The following is a 15662-nucleotide window of genomic DNA, read 5'->3' as shown; positions in this document are numbered from 1 at the left end:
TGAAGAAAAATTAATGCATACTTGGAAGAACATGGCAGTTGGTGCATAAAGACTGCACTTAATTTAAACGGTATATATTGTATATAACTTTGGTTGTTCCTATATGTATTTTTCACTCTGTTCTGTTGATGTCATTTAGGTGTAAGCACTAATGAGACTTGTTTATGACCTGGAGGTTGGCAACCCTGACGCCAGGGCCTAGTTCATGCCCTGCTCCCTCAGAGGAAATCTGAGGTAATAATCTCCCCCCTCGTTACTTCTCAAAAGGTATGACAAGGTCTGGCGCAAGTACAGCGAGAGATGAGGAGAGGAAGGATGTGAAAAACCACCCTCCATGTGCTCTCAATGTAAACAGTGCAAATGGAAGAAAGACGAGAAAGCCAGGACATGATGTGCCATCTTAAGCAAGTTTACCCCCTAAGAAGTGCGCTTTGGATGCCAGCTGACTGCCCCAAAAGTCTTTAATTTTCTTTGAGAGCAGAAGCTGCCTCCATGGGTGAAAACGCACGGTCGCTTTAGCCTCCTTTATTCCCTGGGGGTTACCGCACTTGTATTCCCACCGATGCATTAAGAGTTTGAAAACATTATAAAAAAACACTGTTCGCACTTTCTAGGTATTCCCACCGATGCATTAAGGGTTTGAAAACGTTATAAAAAAACACTGTTCGCACTTTCTAGGTATTCCCACCAATGCATTAAGAGTTTGAAAAGTTATAAAAAAATACTGTTCGCACTTTCTAGGTATTCCCACCGATGCATTAAGAGTTTGAAAACGTTATAAAAAAATACTGTTCGCACTTTCTAGGTATTCCCACCGATGCATTAAGAGTTTGAAAACGTTATAAAAAAATACTGTTCGCCCTTTCTAGATATTCCCACCGATGCATTAAGAGTTTGAAAACGTTATAAAAAAACACTGTTCGCACTTTCTAGGTATTCCCACCGATGCATTAAGAGTTTGAAAACGTTATAAAAAAACATTGTTCGCACTTTCTAGGTATTCCCACCGATGCATTAAGAGTTTGAAAACGTTATAAAAAAATACTGTTCGCCCTTTCTAGGTATTCCCACCGATGCATTAAGAGTTTGAAAACATTATAAAAAATACTGTTCGCCCTTTCTAGGTATTCCCACCGATGCATTAAGAGTTTGAAAACGTTATAAAAAATACTGTTCGCACTTTCTAGGTATTCCCATTGATGCATTAAGAGTTTGAAAACATTATAAAAAATACTGTTCGCCCTTTCTAGGTATTCCCACCGATGCATTAAGAGTTTGAAAACGTTATAAAAAATACTGTTCGCCCTTTCTAGGTATTCCCACCGATGCATTAAGAGTTTGAAAACGTTATAAAAAAACACTGTTCGCCCTTTCTAGGTATTCCCACCGATGCATTAAGAGTTTGAAAACGTCATAAAAAATACTGTTCGCCCTTTCTAGGTATTCCCATTGATGCATTAAGAGTTTGAAAACATTATAAAAAATACTGTTCGCCCTTTCTAGGTATTCCCACCGATGCATTAAGAGTTTGAAAACGTTATAAAAAATACTGTTTGCCCTTTCTAGGTATTCCCACCAATGCATTAAGAGTTTGAAAACGTTATAAAAAATACTGTTCGCACTTTCTAGGTATTCCCACCGATGTATTAAGAGTTTGAAAACGAGATTACATACATATATCTTTAATAATGGTTCCTATTTGTTTTTATCTTTTACTGTTTATGTCAATTGTTAAACTATGTGTTTAATATATTGTCGAAGGCTTTCATGGTCAGAGTTCATTGGTTCTTGTAGGTTATCCGGGCTGTGTAACTGTGGTCTTGGTATTTTCTTTCCTGACGTTTCGCCAGATGCCTGCCACAGCTGCTGGCGAAACGTCAGGAAAGAAAATTCCAAGACCACGGTTACACAGCCCGGATAACCTACAAGAACCTATGTGTTTAATATTTTTGGAAAAATTTAATTCAATATGGGACCATTTAAAGGATACTCTTCGATCTAATCCCTTATCTACACTTTTTATCAATTTTATATTAGGTGTTGACCTAATAATGTTAGCTAGGACAAGAATATATTAATTAAAATAGTTGGGATTAGTTCCGTTTATACAATTTATTTTTAGATGGAAGAGGGAGAGGGGGAAGTCAATTTCTGGTTAATTTAGTAATATTATTTGACTCTTTAGTATTTTTTTTAACATTGGATAATGTTTTATATGTTGATATTTTAAATCAAGAAAATAAAAAAATATTTTAAAAAAAGAGTTTGAAAACGTTATAAAAAATACTGTTCGCACTTTGTTTGGCCCCTTTAGCTGTGAAGACGTCTTCCAACCATTTATAAGCCGTGGTATCCAAAAACCCTTTTAAAGAGATGTTTTTTACAACATTTTCAAACTCCTAATACATCGCTGGGAATACAAAGTGCGGTAACCACCCGTTTCAACCAGGATTCAGCCAGGATTGAACGCATGCGTTTTGCCGAATGTGCGTTCGATCCTGGCTGAATCCTGGATGCAACTGGGAATAAAGGAGGCTAAAGGGACCGTGTGTTTTCGTCCTGCATGATTCGAATTGGTGTTGTAGCATTGGGGCCAGGTTAACCCGTTCCCCCCATAAACACCCTTCTCCCACCAAGCAGCTAGTCACCTCGGAGCTAAAACGCACGGGGATGGGGACATGCCTGCGGAAATGGCCAGAACACCCCCCCACACAACCTGCTTCCCTTATAACTGCCTTTAAAGATAATTTATTTAGATATTTATATCCTGGCTTTTCTCCCCAATGGGGAACCCAAACCAACTGACAACACTGTTCTTCCTTCCTCGGTTTTATCCTCACAGCAACAACCCTGTGAGGTAGGTTAGGCTGAGAGTTAGTGGCCGAATAGCACCTAGCGAGCTTCCGGATCAAAATGGGGATTCAAAGCTGGGTCTCCCAAATCTTAGTCCAAAAACTCTAGCCGGTATACTATACCGGGATAAGAAGGCAATCCGACGCAAACTAATCTGAGAAAAGTAACTCCCATTGATCAAAGTGGGACTTACTTCTGAGTAAATATACATAGCCGATCATGTGTCTTTTGCCTGTCCTCTACTTTGGCCCAAGGTTTTGTGAAATGCCTAGGGTTGCCAGCTCTGGGTTGGGAAACACCTGGAGATTTTTGGGGCAGAGCCTGAGGAGGGTGGGGTTTGGGGAGGGACTTCAACGCCATAGAGTCCAATTGCCAAAGAGGCCATTTTCTCCAGGTGAACTGATCTCTATCGGTTGCAGATCAGTTGTAATAGCAGGAGATCTCCAGCTGGTACCTGGAGGTTGGCAACCCTAGAAATGCCTCAGGCATTACCTATGGGGGGGGGAACACAGCCAATAATTTATTGAAAATATTTCAGGGATATCACAGGATATGCTCCATAAGTTCAAATCCCCATACTGTTGTTTCTCAAATGCATGAACAAAGCCTCACCTGATGCTTTGCCTTTCAAAAATAATAGTTAAAAAATGAAATATTGTCAAGGTACCTCAAGCAGAAAACACTCAGATGATTTGGTTTAAATAGGAAGAAGAAACCAGATTCATGTTTTATTTTCAGTACTGTTTCCCCCGCTCTGGGCTGTTTATATTTGCTCCCGCAGACACACATTCCCATTAATCTCAGATGAGGTTTTTATGCTTTTGGGTTTCTCTCGGCATTTACATGAGAGGATTTTGAAAACAATTTCCTAGAATCATAGAATCATAGAGTTGGAAGGGACCACCAGGGTCATCTAGTCCAACCCCCTGCACAATGCAGAAGTTCAAGACTTGTCAGTTAGTGTTTTATGTTAAATACTAATGCCCCTTTTGGGGGGAGGAACCTCAAAAAGATAGGTTATACCAACTGAAAATGATTCAATTTGCATTCTAGTCTTAAGGGTCTTAGAACCACTTCATAGAATCATAGAGTTGGAAGGGACCACCAGGGTCATCTAGTCCAACCCCCTGCACAACACAGGAAATTCACAACTATCTCCTCCCCAAGCCCCCAGTGACCCCCTACTCCATGCCCAAAAGATGGCCAAGGTGCCCTCCCTCTTCATCATCTGCCCAAGGTCACAGAACCAGCATGGCTGACAGATGGCCATCTAGCCTCTGCTTAAAAACCTCCAGGGAAGGAGAGCTCACCACCTCCCGAGGAAGCCTGTCCCACTGAGGAACCGCTCTGTTAGAAAATCCTTCCTAATGCAGATGGAAATTCTTCTGGTTTAATTTTAACCCATTGGTACTGGTCCGACCTTCTGGGGCAACAGAAAAAAACTCGGCACCATCCTCTATAGGACAGCCCTAGTCCTCTCCGTGAACGCATCTAGCTCTGCTCTGACTCAGCCTAGAAGCGAGACAAGTTAAAAATTAAACTCCTTTTAGACACCGGCAAGGATAGGTTTGTAGTGACGTAGAGTTTAATCACCAAGGACGGCTGCTGAACAAGGATGTCAACCTTGGTCAGGTTGTTGGGTCACGGAGGATCTCTAAAACAGTGCCTCTCCCTGATTAAAAAAAAAAGGAGGGTTTTTTTTTTGGAAGGTATTTTTGATATCTGGATTTCTCCAGTTTCTTCGTCGTACACAAATTGTTTTATTAGCAGTGGTATTTGCTTCAGGACATGAGCGACTGGACTTGGGAAATAGTGCAAGGTGGGATGTCAAGGCCTAAGCTGCGAGTTCAAATTTTCTACCTTTGCCTCAGGCAAGTTACTGAGACTTCTCCTTGCCTCGGGCACTAAGGTTTCCCAAGGACGTTAAGAAACTGTGTTCGGCATACAGCAGTGCAGGGAGGGCAAAATACATTATATGTAGGGTTGCCAACCTCCAGGTACTAGCTGGAGATCTCCTGCTATTACAACTAGGGTTGCCAGGTCCCTCTTCACAACCGGCGGGAGGTTTGGGGGGTGGAGCCTGAGGAGGGTGGGATTTGGGGAGGGGAGGGACTTCAATGCCATAGAGTCCAATTGCCAAAGGCGGCCATTTTCTCCAGGTGAACTGATCTCTATTGGCTGGAGATTAGTTGTAATAGCAGGAGATCTCCTGCTACTACCTGGAGGTTGGCAACCCTAATTACAACTGATCTCCAGCTGATAGAGATCAGTTCCCCTGGAGAAAATGGCCGCCTTGGCAATTGGACTCTATGGCATTGAAGTCTCTCCCCTCCCCAAACCCTGCCCTCCACAGGCTTCGCCCCCAAAACCTCCCGCCGATGGCGAAGAGGGACCTGGCAACTCTAATTATACGTGACTCTCATAGATACAACCTTTGTATATTGCTAGACTTCTGGATTCCACTGCAACAATCCCGCCTTTACTCCAACAAAATTAGGGATATACATAGTTCTCCCATCCTCCCTTTTACCATTACAATGACCCTGTGATGTAGCTTTGGCTGGGAGGAATAGACTGGCTAAGGACCAGACCAGACACGGCATTCTCTCCAAACGTTACCATCTCACCAGCAGGGTTTTGAACCTGGGTCTCCCTGGTGCTCTTCCAGTAATTTAACCCCTATACAACATTGTCTGTTCCCTGTTTGGAGCAGGGACATATAGATCTTTCAGGGTATAGAGCAGACAACCCTCTCTAGGAATTATTCTCAAGCAGGGCTGCGTTGGGCTACAGGTTTCCCAGGTGCAAACTTTATGCTTAAAAAGGTTGGGTGCAACCTCTCCTTGTACCCCCGAGAAGGATGACTCAGCCATGTTTAATCGACAAACTAGTTTCCTGCCTTTTCCAAAGTACAGGGAGAGCCCTGCGATTCCTTTCCAGCCACCCTTCCTCCCCATCTCTCGGTTCCCAGAATTCCTGACATACAGGTTGGTGATGGGGCTGTGTGGCCATCTCCACCCACAGAAGCACAGCGTGAGAACTAGGAAACTCAGTCCCCGTTCTGAATTCCTGCTGCAGAGATTCAGGCTGTGGGCTGGCTAGGCTGGCTAATTTGTGTAGTTTAGATACGGGTAATTAACAGTTTGCATGTCCTTACAATGAATGTGGCCGGCCCACTGGCTGGCTGATGGACATGCCGCACTTTCACTGTGAAACTGTGTTGAAGTTCCCTCAAACTTTCCCAAAAGAGGAAAGAAATGTCTTGAATATACCCTTCTTAAATAGGGCTGCCAACCTCCAGGTACTAGCTGGAGATCTCCTGCTATTACAACTGATCTCCAGCTGATAGAGATCTGTTCCCCTGGAGAAAATGGCCGTGTTGGCAATTGGACTCTATGGCATTGAAGTCCCTCCCCTCCCCAAACCCCACCCCCCCCAGGCTCCGCCCCAAAACCCACCGGTAGAGAAGAGGGACCTGCCAACCCTATTCTTAATATGTAGTATACAATTGAAGAAAAACTAGGATTGCAACTATTAGTTATTCAAATGCTAGCAATCTGAAATGTGGTGCTGAAGGAGATTGTTACGGGTCCCATGGACTGCCAAAAAAACCCAAATCAGTGGGTTATAGATCAAATGAAGCCTGAACTGACTCTAAAAGCTAAAATAACTGAGGCTATTGTATTTTGGTCACATTATGAGAAGACGAGAGTCACTGGAAAAGATAATAATGCTAGGAAAAGCTGAAGGCAGCAGGAAAAAGAGGAAGACCCAACAAGAGATGGAATGACTCTATAAAGGAGGCCATGGCCCTCAGTTTGCAAGATCTGAGCAAGGCCAACCTCCAGATACTAGCTGGAGATCTCCTGCTGTTACAACTGATCTCCAGCCAATATAGATCAGTTCACCTGGAGAAAATGGCCACTTTGGCAATTGGGCTCTATGGCATTGAAGCCCCTCCCCTCCCCAAAACCTCCCACCAGTGGCGATGAGAGTCCTGGCAACCCTAGGCTAAGGTGCAGTTTAAAAACAGTTTGTAGCACAGAGCAAGCGTGGCTTTAGACTTAGGAAGAGTTTTTATGGGTTCAGACTATATCCACACTCTGTCAGTTGTCAGTCTCTCAGTCTAGGGCTGCCAGGTCCCTCTTCGCAACTGGCGGGAGGTTTTTGGGGAGGAGCCTGAAGAAGGCAGGGCTTGGGGAGGGACTTCAATGCCATAGAGTCCAATTGCCAAAGTGGCCATTTTCTCCAGGGGAACTGATCCCTATCGGCTGGAGATCAGTTGTAATAGCAGGGGATCTCCAGCTAGTGCCGGGAGGTTGGCAACCCTATCTCAATCTCAGTTTTGTCATCTGGGGGAAAAAAGATAATAGCGACTGTTCTCACACAGAGAGCGTGAAAAACAAATAAGACTGCATGACAGCAGTAGGGCATACACCGTTAATAACAGGACAGCCACCCCACAAACCTCCATAGGTTGTGGGGCAATACTTGCCTTTCCAGGAATATACTGGAGTATCTTGTCTGAGGTGACATCCCTCTCCTGTCCTGCTTCTAAACCGAAGAGGCCGGCCAGCTTTTTCTTGCTCTCTTGTCTACAAAGCAATAAAAAAGGCATATTCACGTAAGATCAAGGCTAGCAAACAAAGGAAGTTGGGAAAGGCGCCAAGGGTGAAATTAGCAAGTTTTGTCACAAGTCTCTTAAGTGTCCAAGGCTTCTAAGTGTCCCAGCCTCATAAATCTTTAGCAATCAAGAATGTGAGGGGCTTAGGGGAGGCATTTGTTAGGTTTCCAGCTTTGTTTTATTTGTTTTCACACAAAGGAAGGCTTAGCTGTAACTTCCCAGAATGGGCTGACAATTTAGGAGGATTCTGCCTTCCTAAAGAAAGAGTTGTGTTTTGCAAATTGCAAAGCTAATCTGATACTTTCCCCCCATTTACAGTTGCACCAACAGGGCATGGAATAGGAGACCAGACATACACACTCAGAAAAGCAGAACAAAAACCTCCCACAAAGGTAAGTTTCAGGAGGTCACAATGTTTACTTTTGTAACATTTAGGTAGATAATTACAGATTATAGTTCTAACATACGAGTCTCCACTCGGTTCTCAAAGAAGATGATAACCATCTTCAAGTACTTGAAGGGCTTGTTTTCTGTTGCCCCAGAAGGTCGGACCAGAACCAACGGGTTGAAATTAAATTAGAAGAGTTTCCATCTAGACATTAGGAAGAATTTTCTAACGGTTAGAGCAGTTCCTAGGTGGAACAGGCTTCCTCGGGAGGTGGTGAGCTCTCCTTCCCTGGAGGTTTTTAAGCAGAGGCTAGATGGCCATCTGTTGGCAATGCTGATTCTATAAACTAAGGCAGTTCATGAGAGGGAGGGCATCTTGGCCATCTTCTGGCCATGGAGTAAGGGTCACTGGGGTGCTGGGGGGGAGGTAGTTGTGAATTTCCTGCATTGTGCAGGGGGTTGGACTAGATGACCCTGGTGGTCCCTTCCAACTCTATGATTCTACGATGCAGCGAGGGCTGAACTGGGAGCTGGGTGAGATCTATCCCCTTTTAAATAGCTGCTGCAATAGTTTATCAATAGTTTGATAAGAATTGGGGAGGAGGTCAGCTTAAGTCTCCTGCCCTGTTCTTCCTAACCTGAAACGGCCCCACAGAGCTGCTACTTGCTCTTTTGGGGTAAAACATACCAGTCCCGTATGTAGCTAGTGCTAACTTCTGTTAGGAGTCAACGAGAGCATAGAACTCCTGTCTTACATAGAACAAGATTTGAGACCAGGAGCCCCTTAAAGACTAAAAACATCTCCAGGGTATACTTTGGAGAGTCAAAGCTTCCTTTGTCAGATACCTGACGAAAGGAGCTTTGAATCTAGAAAGGTTATGCCCTGGAAAATTAAGGTGTTACCGGACTTGAATCTAGCTCTTATACTGCACAGCAACACGGTAGGGACACCAGCCTCCAGGTGGGATCTGGGAATCTCCTGGAATTACAGCTCATCTCCAGACAACAGAGATCAGTTCCCTGGAGAAAATGAATGCTATGGAGGGTGAACTCTATGGCATTATACTCCACTAAGGTCCCTGTTCTCTCCAGGCTCCACCTCCAAAACTCCAGGAGTTTCCCAACCTGCAGCTAGCAACCCTACCCCCGTTGGTGGCCAGGGGGGACGTGGCAACCCTACAACTCAGCTACCTACCCACCTGTCTTACAGAGATCATCCTGTCTTCCAATTCACTCCTTTCAAAATTTCATCCTCCTGTGAGGATTTAAGGCAAAACTTAACGTTACTAGGACACAAAGCTCTGCTGATCCGGACCTCTTTCTCTTGTCTAGTTTATTGCCAAAGACTGGTATAATGTAGTGACTTGGAGAATGAGTTGTGATTCAGGAGTCTCTGGTTCAAATCTGGCCTTTTCCAGAAACTCACTAGGCGACTAGCCATTCTGTTTCAGCCACATCCTCTCCCATCTGCAACATGGGTGATAATATTGTCCTACCTTGTAGGGCTAGCTGTAAGGATTACAACATTGCTTGTGAAATGCTTTGAATGCTGAAAACATGCTGTTATTCAGACAACATAGGACACAGTGGCATTGCCTCATCTTAACGTCTGTAGACAGCCAACACACAGCACAGTGACTACACATTGCATGTTGTGTGAAACTACTGTTACTAGGAAGAGGGAACAATGAGACATTAAGTGGGGACAGATTTTCATTTCTTGTAATGCCAAGTCTCCACCCTTAGTCATCCCTTTATCAGCATCTGGATCTCTGAGATTTAGCAGATAACAACACTTCCCCCATGTTTTGGAAAGCTTCCTTTTGTTGGTTTTATAGGCCGAACTGTTTTTTGAAGGCATGGGAGGAGGCCTGACTGGTTCTTCCTCTGTCATTTGGCAACCCTTGTGTAGACAGCAGTCTTCTCAGTAGTGACTCTGCAGTAATGGAAGACCCATCTTGAGGGAAGTCTGCCACACCACATCCCTATCTATTTTTATGGAGACAAGTGACCGGCCGAGTTGTTCAGGAGGACAATTTTAAGTTGGTTTAAAGCATCAGAAGCCTGCAACTGGTGAAGAGTATAGTTTGTCGATGGCTTTAATTTGTAGTAAGAGGTGGTAATTTCACTTTATGTAATTATTGTTGTGGTTTGAGGGTTGTGATGGGGACACCGATCAATGACGTAGCATGTGCTTTGTCTTCAGAAGGTGCCTGGCTGAATTCTCAACATCTCTCATTAAAAAGAGCTTGGGCAACAGGGCTGGAGGAAACCTTTGCCTGAGACCCTGGAGATAGGGTTGCCAGGTCCCTCTTAGCCACCGGCGGAAGGTTTTTGGGGTGGAGCTTGAGGGTGGGGTTTGGGGAGGGACTTTAATGCCAAAGAGTCCAATGGCCAATGCGGCCATTTTCTCCAGGTGAACTGATCTCTATCGGCTGGAGATCAGTTGTAACAGCAGGAGATCTCCAGCTAGTACCTGGAGGTTGGCAACCCTACCTGGGGAACCACCACTCCCAAATGGAACAGATAGCACTGTACCAGATGGTTTGATGCAACGTAAGGCATCTCAATATGTATATGGTTTTGGCTTTCTTTTTCATACTATAATCAAGTCTGAGATTCCTATACGAATGGGAAAGCAAAGATATCCAAGTTATTTATTAACTAATTATACAAATAAATAACATTAACTGCTCTCCCACAATCTAGGCCTGTCAGTCACAGACACACATTACTGTTAGTAACCAGCTGCCGGCTGATGTCATTGAAAAATTTTCGCAACCCCCATCATCAAAAGCAGTTTCAGCTCTTGGAAGTAAATTACAACATTTTTTTTCCCAGGATGAAATTATGGTGTTTGTGTTTTAACCCTATGCATCATTGCATGAGGTTGCATCACAACATAGATAAATTCTGGAATAGCTCTCTCAGGGTTGCCGCTTTCAACATTTGAATGAGTTGGAGGGGGAAACATTTTAAAAACAAACTCTGCTTAAGGAAGTGGCCATAAAATACCCAAAGAAATCTTTGTAATGTTAATACTAGTTGGACTTCGGGTTTCCGGTGATACTGTGGGATGCTCAAGGCCATGCTCCGTATCTGGAGCTTTTATCTTTCTTTGTTTTAGCTTTTATTTAGGCTCATTTTTCTTTGTTTTTCTCCATTTCCCGCTGCCTTACTTAAGTTTAAAAAGGTAAAGGTCCCCTGTGCAAGCACCGGGTCATTCCTGACCCATGGGGTGACGTCACATCCCAAAGTTTCCTAGGCAGACTTTGTTTCCGGGGTGGTTTGCCATCGCCTTCCCCAGTCGTCTTCCCTTTACCCCCAGCAAGCTGGGTCCTAATTTTACCGACCTCGGAAGGATGGAAGGCTGAGTCGACCTTGAGCCGGCTACCTGAAACCGACTTCTGTCGGGATCGAACGCAGGTCGTGAGCAGAGCTTGGACTGCAGTACTGCAGCTTACCACTCTGTGCCATGGGGCTCCTTTTATTTAATTTTAGTCAGATTCTTATCTTTGTTTTCTAGTTGGACATCTGCATTATTCTGTAGCAGCAGAATAAAACAGGAGTCCAGTGGCACCTTAAAGAAGGTGCCACTGAACTCCCGTTTTAATCTTTGTGATGTGCTTCTGGTCAGATGTGCAAAATTTAGTATGCATATTCAAGATCACTTAATACAGACTATAGATTAACTCAAACAGACCAGGTCCTAAAGAACATAAACACTAATTCTGTGAAGCCAAAGATGGCTTTAAATGTCACAGCCTGGCCCAAGAGCCTGTGGTCAGCCAGCCCACGGCTCTCCCCTTGCCGTGCTGGCTTGGGTGTGCCTAGGGTTGCCAGCCTCCAGGTACTAGCTGGAGATCTCCTGCTATTACAACTGATCTCCAGCCAATAGAGATCAGTTCGCCTGGACAAAAATGAAGCCCCTCCTCTCCCTGAATCCCACCCTCCTCATGCTCCGCCCCAAAAATTTTGTGCAAGCCTATGTCTGCATTCCTCTTATGCACATTTATTTAAGAGTAAGGCCCTTTTAACATGGTGGGATTGATTTCAGAGTAAATGTGCCTAGCGCTGGACTTCATGTCGTTCTTTGGGTCCCAGTCACAGAAGAGCGTTTGTTATCTTATGTATCATAAGACTTGCTTCTGACACGTTCCCTGAAGCAGCTTTCCTCAAATATGCAACTCGGGGGATACACTTTTGAAATGTTTGCACGTCTTATTGGAGACACTGTGCGCGTCCATAGCAATCACAACATTCTTGCTATGCTACAATTTCTAATTGCTGCTCCGCTTCTGTATTATATTTTTGGAGTGTCTTTGCCCTCAGAAGCTAATGGCAACTTGCCCTAGATGGCACGAAAACTAAAGGCCTCTCCAAATTCCAGCATGGGAAACATAAGAAGCAGCATTCGCCCGGGATGTAGGAACATGAGAGACTGTCTTGCTGGATCCGAACAAAAGGTTCAGTGGTTTTTAAACTGTTTCCGAAGGAAGGTTTTCTTAGAAGCTTATCATGAGCTCCTCAATGATAAGATCGGTATTGGTGGAGAAACATCTCCCAAAGACAGTTGGCTCACCCCTGCAAATCTCCCCCTTCTGAGGCTGGATGCTAGAGTGTATTGGGTCTCTGGCATACTCGGCATTCACACAGGGCTCAACAGGCCCCACCAGTCTCCACAAGTGAGCCATAAAACATGCCTAGAGTCCTCTGGGATGCGCTGGGACTCTGCGGCAAGTGTGCTAAAGGTCCTTGGTCCACAGATAATTGCCGAAGGGGTTCCGGGAAGGTGGAAAGCCACGGGGGTCTACGGGTCTGTTTGTTTCCCTAAAGAAAATAACCCTCTGGAATGAATGCAGGTTCTCTCCCTCTTTATCTCTACTTCCACTTCCCTCCCTTCCCTCTTTACCTGTCAAGTTTTAGATAGTAAGCTCCTTAGGGCAGAGACCTTATATTCTGTAAAGGGGCATTTACATGGATGGCATGGCAACTGTTATTAAGGAACCTAGTCCAGTTTTCTGTTTCCAGTAGTGGCAAGCTGGCTGCTTCAGGGAAGCTCACAAGCAGGGAATGAAAGTGATGGCCTTTAGCCACTAGTCTGTTCCCAACAACTACTATTCAGAGGTATAAGAACATAAGAACATAAGAAAGGCCCTGGTGGATCAGACCAAGACCCAACAAGTCCAGCAGTCTGTTCTGCCTCTGTAAGTGGAGGTTCCATTTAATAGATGTCAGTAGACCCTATCCTCTATGATTTTGTTTATTTCTAAGGCCATCTAATCTAGTGGCTATTGCCACATAATCTTGTGGCAGTTAATTCCAATTATTGTACCATTTATCAATTTCACTAAATTGTATGTTATTTATTTATTGTTACAATTCTACCTTGTTCTTCAGTCATGAAACGTTCAGAGCAGCTTTCCGTATCCATAAATAGGCTTGTCGGTTCTGGGTTGGGAAATACCTGGAGATTGAAGTCCCTCCCCTCCCCAAACCCCGCCCTCCTCAGGCTCCGCCTCCAAAATATCCAGGTATTTCCCAACTGGGAGCTGGCAACCCTATAGTACCTGGAGGTTGGCAACGCTATCCATAAAACATCAACATAACGCACAAAGTCAAAACAAAGAGAGGACGTAAAGCAACCTGCACAAAGCAGGGGAAACACTTGCTGAATTATCAGAACCAATTAAAATAACCCAACCGCCCACCCAAGAAAAGTTGTTTTAATCAATTTCCTGGAAACCAGGAGTGGGAGCATCGCCAACAGAAAGGCCCCGGCTTGCATCCACACTGGCTGAATTTCTGATGGGGGTGAGGAATATGGAGCAGGCTTTCTCCAGATGGCAAATGGGAGCTGTATGCGAAGTCACATCAGTTAAAGTATCTGCACATGGGTACATGGAGGATGGCCCCTGAACATTTTGCTATTTTCCACACGTCACATGCTCATTTTAGTTGATTTCACACCCCTGAATTGTCTATTTTTTGTCCAGTCAGTAATGAATGCAAAACTGGGTTGTATGCATATGTCAGTAGAATTGTGTAACTACCAATCCTTGAGTTAAAAGTATTGGTCAGCTCATACTAAAGCAGTTCTGCATTTAAGTCCTCCGTTTCAGGCTTAGAAACACACAGCTGAGAAAATTCCCCAGGTGCTCACCCGGGCACACTGAAATTTAGGACTGTCTCGTTTTATTTGAGCTTTATTGTCACCTAGGAATTTGAGCTATTTGTCCCCTTCTCTCATATACACAGACAGTCATTTAAGAGGATGGGAGGGTCTAGGCAGGATCTATCTAGAGTCAGATTAAGCATGGTGAGAGCTTAGGCGGGGGAGGGGAAACCTGGAATGGAAAGGGGAATTCCGGGGGAGGGGGTGTTACAATTCAGTTGTAAACTAAAGTTAAACCTTTTTGCAAAAGCAAACTTAACCATCATAAAACAGCAAAATCTAAGCAGGAACTGTGTTGCGAAGATCTAAGTTTGGTTTGGGGGGGGGAAAACCTCATTTTTAAATTAGTTTAACGGTAGCATGCGGTTCATAGTATCAACCTAAAATATGGGGTTCTGGTGCTGAAGTATTGTGTTGGGCCATGGTCATGTATCATTAATGTAATGGTATGTACATGTAACAAAAAAAAAAGATATGTGCAACAATATACATGCACTTTGCATGATTTTTCCTATATGAGGTTCTGTCTGTTTAGGAAAAGTTCATGAAAGCATGACTCTACCAGTGGACTTCTGAAACCGGCCAACTAGATTACAGTGCTGTAGGGAAGTATGGCTAAAAGAACACACCATTCCTCATATATCTAAAATCTCTTGCTTCTGTGCCTTTCTAACAAACCACTCTGGGGCTCTGCTGTGTGTAAACTATTTGTCCCAAACATGCCAAACATAAACATGCCATAGTTAATAGCAGTAAATATTTTGGGGCAATAAACCCCCCCCCAAAAAAAGTCCAGAGACTGGGAATGTTTGCTAATGCTGCATATAGATAAGGGAAAGATGCCAGGAAACTCTGAAACAAAAGTCAAGTGGTGACATTGACCCCTCAAGAAAATAAAAACATAGTTTAAAATAAAAAAGCTGCCTCCCTTCAGTTGCAAAAAACCAGAACTTCACAATCGAAGTCCCTTACACCACAAGTGTTTGTGCAATTTACAAAGCCCAAGAAAATCACAGACACACAACTGACTGACTTCTCCCAGGAAAAGCCAGACAGTTGAAACGGTTCCTTTGGGAAGGTAACACAAAGACAGTAAGTGAACCCTTAAGAAAAGAAAACAAGGGGGGGGGGGTAAATACCTTCGTGTTAGGCATAAAACAAAAGATTCCAGCATACTCACTCTTTCCTGAGTGAAGACTTTCTGGAGAAAGAGTATCTGAATCTCCCAGGTGCCTGGGGAACACAAGCCATGTTCCCCATGTTGCGAGCAACTTCTCCAATGCAGGAACAGCTGGGGGGAAACAGAAGGCAGTCAGACAGGAGCACAGACGGAGCCTACCAAGTCAGGGAGGTGTGCGCAGCCCAGAGTGTGTCATGCATGCATTCCCCACTTCCGTCTGCAGTGTGACTCTTATGGGTGTGAGCTGGAAGCAAACAGCCTTTTTTCGCCCAGGGCTGTTTTCAGGCTGAATTCTCACTTCCCCTCCTTTGCCGACTCTCTGATCTGATAGTAAACTCTCTCCCTTTCTCTCACACACAGGGGAAACTAAGAAAGGACTTTGTTTCGGTTTCTGCCCAGGTGGGCTGAAGAGACCACTTAAGACCTCCTGCCACGCCGTCCCA

General features: G+C 44.3%; 1 protein-coding gene across 1 annotated transcript in view; it reads right to left on the bottom strand.

Annotated features, from left to right (window-relative positions):
- The window catches only part of PLEKHN1 (pleckstrin homology domain containing N1), a 55728-nt gene extending 40375 nt beyond the window's left edge, over window positions 1-15353 (bottom strand). Inside the window, exons 1-2 of the mRNA XM_056865330.1 lie at window positions 15220-15353; window positions 7349-7448 (exon numbers count right to left, since the gene is read on the bottom strand). Of these exons, the coding sequence (XP_056721308.1) occupies window positions 7349-7448; window positions 15220-15299 (180 nt within the window). The 5' untranslated portion in view covers window positions 15300-15353. The remainder of the gene's footprint in view (window positions 1-7348; window positions 7449-15219) is intronic.
- Window positions 15354-15662: the final 309 nt, after the last annotated feature.

The sequence above is a fragment of the Euleptes europaea genome, chromosome 19 (assembly GCF_029931775.1).
Source record: "Euleptes europaea isolate rEulEur1 chromosome 19, rEulEur1.hap1, whole genome shotgun sequence".
Taxonomy (NCBI): domain Eukaryota; kingdom Metazoa; phylum Chordata; class Lepidosauria; order Squamata; family Sphaerodactylidae; genus Euleptes; species Euleptes europaea.
The sequence above is the reverse complement of the archived record's forward strand: the minus strand, read 5'-3'. Positions and strand labels throughout refer to the sequence as shown.